The 17,855-nt window shown below is 41.3% G+C and overlaps 1 protein-coding gene across 1 annotated transcript in view; it reads left to right on the top strand.

The window, feature by feature from the left end:
• Positions 1 to 425: 425 nt before the first annotated feature.
• ror2 (receptor tyrosine kinase-like orphan receptor 2) overlaps positions 426 to 17,855 on the top strand; it is a 43,702-nt gene continuing 26,272 nt past the window's right edge. The window contains exon 1 of the mRNA XM_071466391.1: positions 426 to 738. Within this exon, the coding sequence (XP_071322492.1) occupies positions 675 to 738 (64 nt within the window). The 5' untranslated portion in view covers positions 426 to 674. The remainder of the gene's footprint in view (positions 739 to 17,855) is intronic.

The raw sequence follows: 17,855 nt of genomic DNA, 5'->3' as shown, positions 1-17,855 counted from the left end.
GCTTTGATACTTTCACAGTATTAATATAGAACCTAGACCTGCTTTGTAATCAAATACATGACAGACAGGAAAAAAGTCATGGAAGTCTCACTTTATACAATATGGGACCTTTAACTCTTCAGTCTTAAATGTGGCTTTTGAGCGTATCTTAATTCTGACGCTTCACTCTTGGCCTTGGAGACAGTTTGACTGCAGAGTGGCAGTGGGCCGGGTGGGAGACAGCCCCGTCCTGTCTCTAGATGGGGCCCTCTGCACACACGCGAGTGCGCCTCCACGCGCGCGTGTAGGTGCGCGCGTGCGTCCGGTTCACTTCTCCACAGCGCGAGGACAGCGGCCGCGCGGCTCGTCTCTGTCGGACTGGACTTTGTTTCTCGCTCCGGACCCGCAGCTAGTCCGCATCTAGTCCGCTCCGGACCCGCATCTAACCCGCAGCTAGTCCGCATCTAGTCCGCTCCGGACCCGCATCTAACCCGCAGCTAGTCCGCACCTAGTCCGCTCCTCCATGTCCGACTCCTCCGCCACCTGGGAAGTGCGCTGTCTCCGCGGGCCCGGCTGCTGACCGTGAAAACAAGGAGGAAAGAGGATCCAGCAGAAGAAGCTCAGCTCCTGGAAGTGGATGAAACCACCACCTTTCTTATTTCTGGTAGTCCCTGCACACAGTGAGGAGAGACGCTATGAGCACATTCCCGAGGAGCTGGGTCTGGATGCTTCTCTTGTCCCTAAACCTGAGATGCGACGGTAAGTTTCTCTTCTATACATGCAAACTTACCCCACAGGCACAAATACGGATTCAAATGAAGAAGTGACGCACTGCACAACACGTAGCCCAATCAACAAACAGTTTTTACGTTTATTTGTGGTAAAAACTTGAAAAAACATCTTTTCACATTCGTCTGTGAAACTTGGCAAAGAGCTTGTGGCATTCCTGAGTTTTCTCCTGCGTTGATGTGATCTTACACAATAGATGGAGCCTTTTCTGTTCACTTTTTACTTGTTGCACTTCAAATAAAAAGTTGATCTGAGTCGGACCAGGTTCATTGTCTCACATGAACTCACACCCATCAGCAGAGAAAGGCTCTGCTGCTTTTCCTAAGAAATTACATCCTTAACATTTCCCCTTCATCCCCTGAGTCACACACTCGTTAATGTGAATACAGGTCGCTCTCTGTGCTCCTCAGCCCGCTGGCATGTGCGCCCTGCAGCTCCGAGTCTTCACAGAGAAGCTGCTTGTGTCACTGAGTCGTTGTCATGTTAATGGGGAGCGCAGCTCGACGTGATCTCGCGTCTTTGTCAGTTATGCTAATTCATGTGCTCCCCCCTGCGGGAGGGAGAGCTATGGAGATTTCCTGTTTTCAGCCCGGACTTTGAGAACTTAACCATTTGGTATGAAGTGAAAGGGGTATGGGGGTGGGGCGCAGTGGGCTAAATGAGCACCCACCCTCGCACCCCCCCCCCACCCCACCCCACCAACTAGTTTGTGCAAACTCTTTGTCTTTATAGGAGTCCCCTGCATATTCATGTTTGAGACCATCCTCTCAGGTGGGCCAACATGGTTGAAACCACTATCATCATCATTTACAATACCTGAAAGCATGGTTATTAATTAATTAAATTCATCAGTTCCACATGTGCCTACAAAAATGCACATGTAAATGATGTATTTAAGGTATGGGATGTACAGAAACCACATGTGTGACTGTATCAGATGTGAAGTGCTGTTACACTTGATTTTATATGTGGAAATGTTGTTTTGATATGTGAGGCTCCACACACTGCACATAGTGAATCTATAACAAGCACCACTGTGCAATTGTCACATGTGAAATAATCTCACACATGTGATGAACGTGAAGTTTGTTGCTTATACAATAGATTCACACTTGCTTTTTTTTTGGAACATGTGTCACTGTAAACTAAACTATGTTCAAAGCAATTAACTATGCTCCATTACAAACTCCTCATATGTGTAAAGCAGATGGTGGTTGGTTTTTAATCACATCTTAGTTCTTGGTTGATAAACAGTAATTTTAAATCATCCAAGCTGACTTTGCAGGACTTCTGTCAGTTTGGTTTTGGTGTTTGGCAAATATCTTGTCTGCTGTTAAGTTAGTTTTCATAGTGTAGTGAAATGAATGGAAACTAATGTCTGCCTGGAAGAGAGAAAACACACTGTGACCTGACTCCAACAACAGCAAACAACTAGTGAGTAATCACAGTTCAATACAAAGGACGTATTGGAAAGACACCACTGCCAATCAGACTAAATCAGATTCATCTTTATCAGTCGTGCAGAGATACACAGACACATGAGGATGTGTCATTATGACCTCATGCTTTGTCAGCCTGAAAAATAAAGGGGATTAACAGTCAGCCTGGGAACTCACTCATTTCCTAAGATGATACCGACCAGTTCAACATAGCAGCGTTTAAAGTAGAGTGGTAAGAAAACAGTAAGTGAGCCCTTTGGAATGATCCGTTTTTGTGTAAACTTGCCTTAAAATGTGGCCAGATCTTGATCAAAGCTACAATTATAAACAACCGCAATCTGTTTTGTTTTTGTCCATGATGAAAACAGGGTTCACGCATTCACGGTGTAGCTGGTTAGAAGAATGCAAAGCCCTTGCCTAATGACATCAACAATAGCTAATTGGAGTCAAGAGTTATCAAACCTGGAGTCCAGTCAATGAGACCAGATTGGAGGTGTGAGTTAGAGACACTTTGGCTCATAAAAAAAAAAAAACACTCCAACATTTTGAAATTGTTGTTCACAGGAAGCATCATTTGCAAAGAGCATTTTCAAATATACAGCACAGTATACTAACATGACAACATCACCTCAGAGGTGGAGTAGGTGGAGGGAGAGGGCCTGAACATTGAGGGGACAATCAGGGTCTCTCACAGGATAATGTCAGGGTGGCCCCACCTACTGAAGCTCAGGAGAAGCTGGTGATGCAGCAGGATGATGACTCTAGTAAATCTACTACAGAATGACTTCAGACAAAGACTTCAGACTTCTGGAGTGATCCAGTCCGAGCCCAGACCTCAATCCAGTAGAGATGCCGTTCACACCAGACATCCTCAGAATAAGTCTGAGCTGAAGAAGCTCTTTAAGTAAAAATGGTCCAGACTTCCTCCTGAACACTGTGCAGGTCTGATCAGCAGCTACTGGAGGAGCTGGGTTCAGGTTACTGGAACCAAAGTAGCTTCAACCAGTTATTAAATCCAAAGGTTCACGTTCTTTTTCCACAAGTACTGTGATTAATGTTAATGTTCAATGGTTGTGCTCCTTAAAGACACAAAAGATTATAATTGTTAGTCTGATATTATCTTAGGTGTTAGTCTACATTTGTGACTTGGATGAAGATCAGATCAGATTTTATGGCCAATCAATGCAGAAAAAGAACAGGTCATTCCAAAGCACTCACTGACTTTTTTTTTTGACACTGTAGATACAGTAGTTTGCAAAGGGAAGGAGGGGCGGAACAAATCAATGTGCTGCACACAGCTGTACAGTGAAATAAGATATTAACCGTTTTAAATAGTAAAAAAAAAAAAAAATTGTAGCGGTCAATGTTGACACTGGAACGTTGCCACAAATAAGTCGGTATATGGGAAATATTGTCCGAAAATTATTTTTGATTTGATTATGTAACTGTGGTGGGTGAAGTCAGACTGTGGCAGAGGACACATTTACGTTGACACTAGAATGTGGCCAGACCTCCTCCACATGTGGTCTGACTGGCTGGCTCTTAAAGAGTCCTCAACACATCTCGGATGCTTTCACACCAGCACTTAGAGCTGCGTACGCGTGATTGGCTCACACAAAACACATGTTAATGCCCAGTTTAAACGGGGCCAAAACAAATCCGTCTTTTGGAGAGAGAGACATTCACACCAGACGTGCTAAGAACACGTCTGAGCCGAAGCAGCTCTGTAGGATGAATGGTCCAAACACCCCCTGAAGGCTGTGTAGGTCTGATCCTTGACCTGTGCTTGATTCAGTTTATTGTTGCCAAAGGAGGTTTGTGTTTAATGGGTTTTCTTTTCTACAAAGACACAAATGATTGTAAGCACATTGTGTTTGTCTATACTTGTGACTTAAGCCTCTGTTAAACAGAGATCCTGATATATTGCCATTAAGAGGACCCCTCATTATGTAGCCTTTTCTTGTTTACACTGAACCAAACAGACCCTGCATGATGCTGCCTTCAGGAAGCAGAGGTGTGATGTGTAACATAACAGCATCAGGGTCTGTTCTGCCTTTTTTATGATGACCTAATGCAGAAAATCAAGTTCAAATGGTTCATGTACATTCTTGCAACTGTATGTTATGTCTGTGAGTGTGATTTAAATAACAAGTTCATCTACTGGAATGATGTGAGAACTGTATGGAGGAAGGACCAGAAATAACTAAAATCAAAGGCAAACTTTGGGCTAGTGTTATACTTTCCACATCCACGAGTACCCAAGGGCTCACTGGGGTCTGCTGGGGTCCAAGTGACATAAATTTCATGAAGGTGGACTAGAAAGTAGTAAAATAAGAACAACTACGTGTCCTTGGTGTCCACAGCTGTCCGTGTGCCGACATGGGAGTATGATTGAGGCCTCACTAATGAGTACTCACAGTATGACTCACCATGTTGGGGTTAGAGGAGAAAGGCAGAGCTGTACTGGAGATGGGGCCAGGGGGCCCTCCAGAGAGCTCTGTCCATACCTGTGATGAAACCTGTTGGCCACGCTGACGAGATTTTGATTTCAGTCATGAACTCTGTGATAAAGAATGAGTGAAGAACATTATGGATGGTAACGAACACTCTGATACTTAATGTTTTCTCAGTGACACATTTCTGCTGCCAAAATAAGTTTGACGCCAAACCCCATTTATATTGTTTGTTATACGCAGCACCATGAAAGCTTTTTTGTGGGTCTGATAGTGTGTGAAAAAAACCTTGTGTCTATATCGGCTGGCTTTTCACGCTGCCTTCAGGTCCCACCTTTCAGGACAGATTTAAACACACTCGTAAAACCTAGTTTGTTTCAAGCCTTAAATCTCCTGTAACAAAGAAATCCACCAGGACGGTTCGCCTGCAGTGTATTTGATTGGTCAATGCAGTGCTTTGCTAGATGATGTCACAGTGCGTTGCAGAAAAAGTTCAGCTAGCTTCAACTTTTTTTTTTTGCTGGAGAACACTGTGTTGTTTTGCTGGAGCCCCATGCATCGTGCCCCCGCTGACTGAGTGGCTCCTTTCAGATGAATGACATGGCTGCGTTTTCTTACACAGGTTAGTCTGAATGTGGTCATTTTTCTAAAAGTAGAAACACAATGTTATAAAAAAAAAAGTTTGACAAAACACACAAAACCACCTCCTGCTTCGACTTTGACCTCCTATAGTAACTCTGTCTGTCTGGGCACAGTTAAAGAATTATTAACTGGGGTGGACAGTAACTCCACCACACTTTAAGATATTTACTTAAAATATTGTGCTTTTTATGAAGCACTTGTTACTTTGAAGAAGCTTTTAGCCAGTGGAATGAATTTTCTTTATTTTATAGGCCATACACTGTTCTGGTCTTATCACGGCCTTATATTAAAGTCCATGTTTCTGTGTCCATGTCCATTAACTCCATTACTCCCTAAAAAAGCATGTCAGGATATGTAACATACACATATGTAACGGTTATTACAGACGCTGATTAAGTTTTGAACAGACAGGTTGTAGTAGTTGCTATTTTTATGCTGTGGTTTGTCAAATGACTAGTGGTCATTTTTTCAGGCTTTGAATCATATCTTACATCAGGTTCTGTCAGGTTATTCTACAGGTTACACAGTCAGTCAGTGGGTTGTGTCAGAGTCAGGTAAATGCTCCGTTCAACAATACAACAATGGGTTGACATAAAAAAAGTACTTTTGAACGCTTAAAAGCAAGTACTGCAGTACTTTAAGTCAAGTAAGAAACAACTTTCACTTGTATTAGAGTAATATTAGACCAGGTGTATCTATACTTGTGTCTATACTTTGACTCTAGTAATGGAGTTGTGTTCTTTTTCCACCTCTGATTATTAGTGGCATGTGCTCACTTTAATATTCACCTTCAAATAAAGTGGTAGCTCTCTGTGTGTTGTTTACAACCTGTATGATTGTGTGTCTGCTCGTTAGTGATGCAGTCGCAATAACACATTGTAAAAACCTGTAGTTTTCCTTTTATGACAACTTTTTGCTTCATTCTAAGTAAAACCATCCAACTGAGCTGTTGAAGTGAAACATTTCCAGAGATGAAACAGCAGAGTGATAAATGCAGAGTCTCATTCTTACACTTAGAGGAAACAACAGACTGTATATATATGTATATAGTGTGGAAGCTGTCTATGGTTTGATGTGCGGTATGAACTAATGGTGTTGCTATTTAGCCACAGGCCAGGCACTGATGTAAATGACAAACATAAGGAGAGATGATTAACTGTTGCATGGCACATGCCTCACAAGCTTTTCCCAAAGTTTTATTGCCCTCACCTCGAGCTGTGTTACACCCTGGTTTACCTCCTGCCCGTGTTTCCCCTTCCCCAGTCGAACTGTGAAGTGTAGCAAAGTACAGCAGCACTGGACAGAGCCAGAGGAGTTAGCCAGAGGTCAGTCCATTAATGGACTGTGGGGGATGTGTGTAGGGCCATTAGTTTTCCCTCAGTGTTTATAGCAGGAATTTGTAATTCTCTGCTAAGATGTGAAAACTGTATTTTGGGCTGCAGCACTACCGCAGTGAACGTCAGAGTGGTCTTCCTCGCCTCCATGTTGTCTGGCATGTTGCATAATGTACATTAGTATATTAATATTAGTAAAAGTGCTGCTCCCGCTCCACTCATCCTGTAGAGTTTACACTGAAATGACATCACCGTTTTATCTTCTCAGAGGTTTACAGGTGTCTATTAATCATGGCCACAGATATTGCTGGTTGCAGTACTGCGGTTTGCCACTGAGACTGCATTGTGACGCCTCTGTTAATATGATGGATTTATTATAAGAACTAGATACGATGGAGCCCACTCATTTGAATGAAAACTGCACATAGCACTAACACATGAGCTAAAACATTTTTGGTGCTTCCTGGTTTCCATGTTTTGCAGCCCACTGCAATTAGGCTAGATCCACACTGCTACTTTTTCACTTTAAAACAGTTATAACTTGTTTTTTAAATGAAAACAATCTGTCCAGATGACAGCTTTACCTCCACATCAGATCACTGTCCATACATCAGACCTGAAAACACATATCAACAAGATCATTCACATGCACTGGACATGCGCATGATGGCGTAAAGAGGAAGCAGATTGTCTACTCTGCAGTTGATTAGTTGCTGAAAATATTTTGAACAGGGAACAGCAAAGGAAGCTGTAGCATTAAAATGCAGAATTTAACTGTACAACAGCTGCCAGCAAAAACAACAAAGTCTCAGTTTCTGCCCGTCCAGACTCCATCGCAACCCTGGGGTTTTCAAACGAAAAGTGGCCCTGCAATGTTTCCAGAAGTCTGGTGTAACTAGCTGGGCAACAGCAGGGTAGGAATAGGCAAAATTCTCCTCCGGCTCCGATCAGCACTGATGTAAATACAACACCCAAATGATCCTGCTGGTTTTCGCCCCTTGCTGTATCATCTGTCAGAGGCCCGTCACCTGTCCAGCAGAGTGCTGTTAAACCAGAACCACTGTGGCACAGCTCCCCTCTGGGATGACAGAGTGAGCTGGAGCCTCGATATAAGTTTAAAAAACAAACAATCACCGATCGAAGCTTCTCACATGGAGGATCCGACTCTTTTATAGGAGCAACAACCCGGGGATGAGAGATGAGAGACAAATCCATTTTATCAGTTTGCACAGCGGCTAGCAGCTCACTCTCTCTCCACTGTCTCTGTGTGTGTGTGTGCTCTGTAACTGCATGTGTGTCCTCAGTCCTCAGACAGGCAAACTCGATTGTAGTGGGAAAGAGCTCAATCAGCTTTTATCAGCAGGTTTACCCATGTTCAAAAAAAAAAAAAATTTCTTACCTGCTAGTCTTAGTGGAAAAAGGATTATTTATTAAAAGTTGCAAACGGTATCAAAACATATCTCTTTACTCGCCAAGAACTGTCTCCAGCGGCAGAGAGCTACAATGCAGCTGTAGCGTAACTTCAAGCTCTGGAGGAAGCTGTTCTTCTTCATCCTCTTATGTAGAACTGAGGGCAGACCGAACACTACACTGACTCACACAGTATCTAGTGTCACAAAGTATTGCAAGATGGGGCAGGCCGGAGCAAGCTGGTTAGCATGCTAATTTCAGTAGATATCTCTGAAATACAGTAGATGGAGGTCTTAGTCATGACATCATCACTGTGGCTCCTTTGCCCCTGTTTTGATTTGAAACTAAAATTCTGGCCAAATCTTCCTCGTTGCACCTTTAAAACTAAAACACAGTGTGGACGTAGCTTTAGTGTTCCTCTCTCTCTGGCCCCGCCCACTCAGTCCATACAGTTTACACTGAGATGATGTCACTCACATAAAACAGCTTTTCTTGGCTCAGGTTAAGTTCTACAAAAATATAAACTTTATGGTTTAGAAAATTCAGAATAGAGAAAGTAATAATTGGCCTGTAAAGTTGGCGGTAGGCTGTTAACCTTTTCACCTGCCTCATCACAGTGTTTCATAAAAACGCCTTTCAAACAGAGATTCTGTCATACTGCTGTTAATAAAACCCTTCATTATGTGAGCCGCCATGATTCTGCTGGTGTTCAGGAAAAAGAGGCACGACGTGTAACTCAACAGTGTTGGCAACTGTCTTACCCAGATGTCGATTTGACTCTGTGACTACCTCTGCTGCTCTGTTAATGGCGGAACAGCGATGCCCTCCTCCAGTCCGTGTTGGTACCTTTTACACAGAACACAGAGGCGGAATAAAGGTGCAACATTCCTGCCTTGAACAGGCTGTGTAAAAAGATCTATAAGCAACCTTCTTCCATCAATGCTGAGAGCAAAACTGCAACAGTGGTAGCTTTGTTCTAAGCTGCAGCTAATTGCTGGCTGGTGACAAGCACTCAAAGGAGTGTGAAACTGCTTGAGGAAGGCTTCAGGGTGCTATTGTATGGACTCAGAGCTGTACCACAACATGGAGACAGAGCTCGGGAAAGATCCAGAGTCTCTGGCACATGTAGATGTAAATGACTGATGGCCATCTAAGCACGGCTGAAACGTAAACCTCAACATTATAAAATGTAATGTGAGATAAACTTTCTGGTATTTGCAGTCAGTCTAAATGGGTCACACCGAGCTCCCGGCAGCAGCAGCAGCAGCAGCAGCAGCAGCAGCAGCTCTGGGCCGTACCACCATTTTGGTGCAGTGGCCATTATTAAAGCCCTCTGGCCTAGAAAGACTCATCTGTATTACAAAGGGAGCAGCTGTAAAGTTGAAGCCACAGTGTGTGGGGTTTGAAATGTCCTTACCTTGGTAGCAATGCGTCCACCCCCGCTCTCCAGTGTAAACACTGCAACAACCATTTTTAATGTGAATGGGGCTACAGTGGCAGCCTCAGCTCTTGTGTGAACAGTAACAAGGAGGGATTGACCCATGGCAGCCGTCTGCTATGAATGGGTCAAACATAGGTTGAACATGTGCTTATTATCCAGTGTCTTAACACAGGGGGGGTTTTCTCTGAGGCACATTTTGGATTAGGGAAGGTAAAGAGTCAGCAGTGTAAACGACACCTGGTCTGTGCTCACAGCATCTCAAGCTGCGTCTGACCATTTTATAAAACAGACCATTCTTCACCCTGTGATTGGTCAGATGCCTAAAGGTGAGGTTTGAACAGGATCTTCACTTTTTCAAGCTTTTTTTTTCACTTTTTGTGCAACAGTATAAATTCCTCTGAAGAGACACTGTCTGAACATGTGCTCTCATGTCCCTTTTTTAATCATTCATCATGTCTTCCCTCTTTTTTTAATGACGGCAGGTTTTTCACTCTGCCTTTTCAGAACGGTGATGAAACACTGATTTGAATCATAATATGGCCTTAAAGTTATGATATGTAACTTTTCAACATTAAAATGTCTAAAAAATGACCAGACCATATTAGATTTTTGAGTTGTGTGTTTACATTATCCCAAATATCAAACCAGAGAAATCCAGAGAAACCAGAGAAATCTGTGATTTTAATCATGATAACGCTCTGTTTCATTTGGTCGCCAGTCAATTACCTCATATCCTCTTTGCTCATGCGTCACTGTTGTGGTTTCCTGCCAGATGTTCAAAAGTGACTTTTTATCCAGTTTTTAGACACATTTTTACGATTCACTTTTTACACCTTGGTTGTTTTCTACTCTATATTTTACCCAGATGAAGGATTTTAGTCATCAGACATGTGGAGCTTAATTATCAGAGAAAAAAGGCAAGTAAGTGTTGGGCAGCTCAGCTCAGCTCAGCTCAGCGCATCCTCTATGAAACTCCCTGTGTCTGCTGAAGAGCATCAGTGAATCACTGATTTTCAAAGTGAAACTTTTTCTACCACCTTTAATCCCCTGGTCTGTTTGTTATGGAGAGGAGGAGACCTCTGTACATGATGCAGCTGCTGGTGAAAACCTGCTGAATGTCTGGATCATAAGTTATCAGAGAAACTAGCAGCTCTCAGCTCACAACCCTTCCCTAATGTCCAGTGTCCACTGTACAACATTGGTGAAACCCTGGCTTTTAATGTGAAACTGCTTTTTCAGTGTTTTTACTGGTTATAATCCCCTTTTCTGTTTGTTTTGGAGAGGAGGAGACCTCTGTGGATAATTCAGCTCCCGGTAAAAACTGATGGGAATGGTGGTGTAGACAACAACTCCCATGATCCCATGCTACTTTGTCTTTGTTTTGATTGAGAGACCCCGAGCAGGAGAAGTTACATACTGTGTGTTTAAGAAAACATCTTCAGAAAAAAGTGATGAACACACACACTTCTCATTCAAGGCTCTGTGACTTCTGTAGTTACTGGAGTTGGCTCCTCGTCAGTGGTGTTGGAAATTCAGCTAAAAGAGCCAAAAGTTCTTTTTTTCTCGGTTTATTTTGAAAGTATTGAACAATGAGTGTGTCTCAGCTGGATTCGCCACTTTTCTGTGTCTATTGGACACACGTGCAGCTGTGATACCTGCAGCACGTTTGCCTGTTCGGTTGTTTTGTCAGAATGAAGATATTTTCTTAATTTGTGTTTTGTCTGAAATGACAGAAAACATCTAACCACAATGATAATCTGGGAGAATTTAACAGCTTTTTCTTTCCTGTATTTGTTGACAGACAGAAATGACTGCTCAGAGGCACCGTGCTGTATGTTGGTATGTCTTGGGTCTGGTACTAATTATAATTCTGGATCTGGGACTAATTAGAGCAATGCAAGACATTCCCATGGACAGGGCTCGGTGTGGACTGACTTGTAGACAGGATGGACTCGGTTAGCGTACCGCTGCAAAAATAGTTGTGTGTTTAAAACACATTAGTTCCTGGCTTTTTCTACAGACGTCCCATTTTGTTGGTGATCGGTTGTTTGATTAATCAAAGAGCTCGGTTTTAACTGTGTCAGTCCTGCTGCTTTAATGAAGACAGCAGCCGCAGCGTGCATTGATACTATTGTTTAATCTTAACTATAGAGGCGCAACTTTAACTTATGCTGCTAATTACTGAAACTGGTAAGCAGAAACAGAAGAGGAGGCCTTAATGTTTGTAAGAGAAAAAGTCCGGAGAACCCTCTGTTCCTCTGATGCCTATTTGTGCACATGTTTATGTGTTTATGTGTGGAGTATAAACAGGACGGACATTTTTCATCAGAGTGAGAGGCAACGCTGAAGAGGTGAACAGAAAAAAGAGGGAACAGACGAAAGCTTTTTAACACACACAGAGGTTGAGAAATGAATGATTAAAATAATGAATTTTAAAGCTTCCTTCAGGTCCCATTAAATCACACTCCCTCACCGCGTTGGGGATCTTCATGTCGGGAGGTTTTATCACTTGTTTGGTTTGGACGTTGCCTTAAGAACTACGTTACATAAATTGTATAGTCTGTAAAGTGAGAGCCAGACCCACCCTATCCAACCCCGCTACACTCACCCAGAGGTCAAAGGTCAGCTGAAGTTGCCAGACCTTTTGTGTCTTACTTTGTGTATATTTTATGACATGTTGTCACAACACAAATTACTCAGGAATATAAAGCTGGAGAAAACAGAAAAGCTTTTTTTTAAATCTGTTTCCCAGAAGAAGATACGGTGGATGTTTTTAATCTTACTGAATTCCAACATGCGCCTGGTTATCATCTGTTTGGATGAGAAGATATTTGGAGCCAAAGGCAGAGTTGTTGAGTCTGTTCATAATTATCCTGTTAAAATGTCCCAGGATGTGTTCTCATGTTTTATGGTGAATACTTCTCTACCTGTGTAACTGTCTTCAGAGGGGCTTTTGTTGTATTTATGTATATTTGACTCTGGATCACACATACATTCCTCCTTAACTCAATTAATAGAAACAGGGTGCTGCTCTGCACAGTTTGACTTAGATCCTGTATTATTCAACATTAAAGCAAATTGCTGATGTCAGGTGAAACATTTTTATCTCTACAATGTGTGTTTTTTAGAAAACAAAGAAAACAGCTGTATAGGTTGAACCCTGATGGAGACGCAGCTTCCATAGTAAGAAAAGAGTTAGTAAAATAAAAAGCTTCATGAGTCAAATATCTGGAATGAAAGAAGATCACCAGAAGAAGAAGCTAACTCAACAATCTCTATTAATTATAATCTTTAAATAACTAGTGATAATTTCAGTAAAGCTCCCTTACCCCCCTAAACCCTGTATATGTAGAGGAGACCGGGGACAGTTGCAAGAAGTCTTATTCCTCCAAGACAGATGACACATTTAACATTGCCGTATTTTCCTGACCTTTTTATGAATTAATCAAGACTTAGTTTGAATCATTGTTTTGTTGACTTCTAAATCCCAGGGTTGGCATGTGTGAGGGTCAGTGTGTATAGGCAGCACATGTTGTTCTGTCATGGCGGATGCAGACAGTTGCAACAACTTATTGTAACTGTCCCCAAGCTACGCAGCCAGATCAAAACAGACCACACAACAGTTTGTTTCAGCATTTTAAAATAGGAGAACACGTGGAGCTAATTTTGTCCCAAACCACAACAGATGCAACAACAATTGCTCATTTTAATTGAACTGTTATTTTGGTAAATATTTAGTTGGCCTCTCATGGACTTTTAATATATTTGCCTGTTCTGCTCATCATAAGAAACAGAATAGAGAAATTGTGTTTATTTGACTCAAGGTCAGCCTCTGTTCTACGCAAAACAAAACTCAAAACTGTCCTTTGTTAAATACAAAGAAATAAACAATACTACAATATTTTCTGAATATTTTCAGAATACTGTGCTTATTGAGGCAAAAAGCAAAACTTAGTGAAATTTAATGTATTTTAACAAATTTTTGATATGTTGCAACCATCCCTGATCCATGTTGCAACATTGGTCCAAATAGTCTCTGAGTAACTGAAAAAAATGCAAAAAGTGTTGCAACCATCTAGAGTCAGTCTAAAGGCATATGTACTAAAACTGAGTTAAGGCCATATTTTCTTTTCTACATATGTATTGTAGAAAATGCCGCTCATGCTTCATCAGTTCAACTCAAATTATGTCCTCATTCTAAAGTATTAAAACTGTAACAGGAAATCAGGCTGTTAAAGGTCAAGCAATTAAATTTTGACTTAATCTTTGTGATTCCTCCTGGCTGGTGAATCCATCTTTACAAATCCATGTAGGTTCTACAAAGGACTTAATTTGAATTTCTAGTGGTGATCCCATAGTTTCCAAAGACAATTAATTTACCAAAATGATGCACACAACACCTAAACATATTTGTTTTTCATGGATGCAGTAAAACCATTGGGATCTTAACTTTTGCACCATATATTTTAATATTATGATATAGAATTAAAAATGCTATGAGTTTGTATCCATTTGACCAACTTTTATTAAAAATAAAATAGCAATCTTAAAGGTATTTAAACAGTTATAATTTAGAGACATAAGAGACATGATGTAGAAAGAGGAGGTTAGTAATGTCACTTGAGTCAGCATCAGTTACAGGTTTGTGATGAGTAGAAAATAAATCTGGGGCTGTGGAGATAGAAAGAATTACCTGACCTCTGTCAAACCAAGCCCCTGGTGGTTAATTAATGTTGGCACAAGGTTTTCATAAGGAAGAAAAATATGTAGAATAAAAAAAGATTGTATTTCTAGTTCCACTGCATTGCTTTTGATCTTTATTTAGAAACCAACCATTGTGACTTTGACAATGTTACAGGAGTGTAGTGCAGATTTGGTGGAATACACCTTTAACTTGCATATTTAATGGCCACTTTCTAGTTTTTTTTTTCCAACAACCTTTCACTAGAATAATATTTATATAATGTTTGTTTATACTGGGACAAGGGTATAGCATGAACCAAACCGCAGCATTTATAGTCTGCAAAAAATCTGTAGTGCCTGTCCCTAGATGGGCCTTTAAAATACTTCGCAATAAAATACATACAAAACAACAAGTGCCCTAACAAGGCAAGCACCAGATCATTCATGACTGATCCCTCTTTAAAAACTGTTTCAGTTTGGGTTTAAGATGATCCCAGTCATGATCCATCTGAAGTTCTGTGGGTAATGAGTTCAACATGTTGATCCCCCAAACAGAAAAAGGCGTTTGTCCAAATGAGGCTTAACAAAAAGGCGCCTTACAATTCCCAGCTACTGAGGCAGAAACCCCAGGAGGAGGCACCAGGCCACAGAGCACCTCAGCAGCAAATTAGCCAACTAAAAGCAAATTAAAAGTCCTTTAAATAAATTGCTTTATGTTCTTATGAAATTAATTCAATAATTAGAATTAACCACAGAATAAGTGTGTAAATAAGTGTATAATTACTCCAATGACACTCACTCTCTCCACAAAGCCAAATGCAGTAACAGAAGCAGATGAATGGGTCAGTGGACTTTGTCCCAGCTTCAAGTCCTTTTTGACACTTTGCTTCATGTTGTTACTTAAATAATTAGATTATAAAATCACAGCAGCTGATAATAATAGGGTGGACAAAATAATAGAAACATCGGCCATATAACGCAATACAATTCAACAGCACCAAAAACTGCAGCCTCCAGAATGACCAAAAAGATGAATCAACACAAACTGAATATTATAACCATCATGAAGGGAGGATTTATTGCCACAGATGAACTGATAAAAATACCCATTGAACAAAAAAAACCTGCCCTTTAAAGATGTGACTGTGCTGAGGTAAAGGTTTGATAGTTTAAGGGAAAGATCATGGTTTGGGTTAAAAGTACTGCGTTAAGCTTAGAGGACGTTGTCGTGGTTACAATAACAGCTGCCAGGTTAAGGTTATGGAACAGTCGTGGTTAAAAGAAACAACACTGACGAACAGCAGTCCCCTGTTTTAAAGCCCAGTGTTTTGTCAATCCATCCATTAGTTCTGACCTCCGCCCCACGTTGCTCCTGTCATCATTACCGCAGCCATTAGATGGCTATGACAACTTGAACGTGAACGTTTTTCCCGTTGGGACGTTTGGGGAAAGGACCACTAGAGGTCACTTTACAGAAAACACAACTATAGATCGTAATAAGCTACTTGCTGGGCTTTTTTTTTTTTTAATGAAGTCTCCATCAGAAATACCAGGAACATATTAAACAAAAGTTGGTTAATTGGCCAAAAAGGATGCATTTATTATTTTATTAACATGTTGCAAGTTCACAGCACATGGGATGAACGATATGTGTCTTTTGAAGGACTGTTATGGACTTTACACTTCAGTAGCTCTGCAAGAGGAACAAGAAGACAATAATACAAACCGCACAGTGTTTGCACCCACCACAGGATTGTTATGAGGACTTTGTGCTGATTGATTAATCTGTTGAAACTGAAGAATATCTGTTCATGGAGACAGACGAGTTAAACACTTCCAGGATGTTTTGGTGCTGGGTCTTAACAGTCTGAGAAAGTATGTTAACAGCAGGCCTGTCAAAGTGACAGTCTGTCCCTCCTCCTCCAGCGGATGCCTTGTTAATCATAGTTCAGAGGCAGCGACCAAAGAGGAGAAGTTTTGAGGAAAATAAAACTAAAGTGAATCGGTGTGATATTCTGCTGTGTGGTACCTCTCAGCTCCACATTCCTGCTCCTCCGTCGGACTGTTCGGGTGAAGGAAAGAATGACTAAGCGCTGGTTTGGAGAAAGATAAACAATTGACACAAGAGCTTTGTTTTACATGCGTCAAAAACCTAACAGTTTCATGGCTGAGCCTAGTTTTCCACAGACCTGCTTTGGTATGCAGTGCTTGGTATCTTATCAGGGAGCCAATAAAATGCAAATGACTCAGCTCGTCCCCCATCTCGACCTTCCCAGGTCTCATTTATTGTCTTGTCTTTGAGCCTCCAAATGGCCAAATATTTGAACGGAAGTCCCTGCTTTTTTATGAGATGGCTATTGTTGTTTTAACTCAGTCATGGGGATGGAGTTACCCCAGTGTAAGCTGCCTTTGATGAGGGCTTGCAGGGTGGGAAGATAGCATCAGAGCCAGCAAAAGGGGAAATTCCATGGCAAGTGATACCATCTGACAATCCAGTGAGTGCCATGATTCAGTCATTATGTCAGAGAGACTGTAAACTTGGTTAACATGCGCGTTTACGTCGAAATAAGAGCGATGGAGCCTGTGTGACAAAAGTGGTCACATCTGGATGAGGTTTGTGTCGCGTTTCTGTTTGGAGCTTGGTGTTGCAGTCTCATGAATGATTTCAGTACTGCTGGAAAAAAAAGTGTGTGCTGGGTGAAATTTAACATTTTTATAGGTTCACATTTCACATAATTGTAGTTTGAGTTTATGGTTTAAAATGGAAAATGAGAACTTCGAAGGTTTGGTGCCTGAACAGCTTCAAACAGCCTCATTTATTCTACTTTCTTTTGTGTCAGTTGAAGAGCCCTGTGTGCTTGTTATTAGCATATGGCTTATGTAACACATGGCATAACATATTCAGTGCTCCTGTTTTTTCTACTTTGTTTTGTATCTTGTGCTAATGTGTGGGTTTTTTTAATTGATAAGCTGATTTTAGATATTTTGGTTTTAATTCCATTTCGCTTTTTGATACTTTTGACACATTACGCCTTTGTAAAGTTGATATGGTTAATGTGATTGCAGCCCCAGAGCAGCATTATCATTCATCTGGTGTCCTTTTTTTTCCTCCACCTGATCAGAGTACATCCAGTATTCATTTAGCTCTGGTTTGGGTTGAGAGAAATATCTGGCTGTTTTGCTGCCAAATGCTCGTCTGTGTTCAGCAGCTAGTTGCTAACTCTTTGTATCAGTCTTGTGCAGGCCGTGTAAAGCTGAACTATCAGAGCATTTCCATTTAAAACAGCTGCCTGCTGCACTCAGAAACGAGGAGCAATGACTGAACCAAACAACAAATTGCAGGACATAAAACCGACACAATGAGCTGAAAGAGGCTAAGAAGTTACACAATAATTTATAATGGGTTTGTCACTACAAGTGGTCCGTTTCAGTAAAGGGAGATAAGTATTAGCAGCAGAATGTACTTAAAGAATTGAATTATAAGTCCTGGTTTGGTCTCTCTGTCTGATGTATTATTATATATGACATCATTAGATGATTAACGCTGAAGCATCAGTGTCGGCATGTTACTGTTGTAGCTGATGGAGGTGGAGCTCGTCTGAACTGCTTTATATACAGTTCTATAAACAGGGACACCAGATAAATCTGAGGGGTCATCAGATGATTAATTACAGAGGAAAGAAGA

Source organism: Trachinotus anak, unplaced genomic scaffold, assembly GCF_046630095.1.
Source record: "Trachinotus anak isolate AG129_WGS33_773 ecotype Australia unplaced genomic scaffold, CSIRO_AGI_Tana_v1 ptg000028l, whole genome shotgun sequence".
Lineage (NCBI taxonomy): Eukaryota > Metazoa > Chordata > Actinopteri > Carangiformes > Carangidae > Trachinotus > Trachinotus anak.
This window is presented reverse-complemented; position numbering and strand designations above follow the sequence as displayed.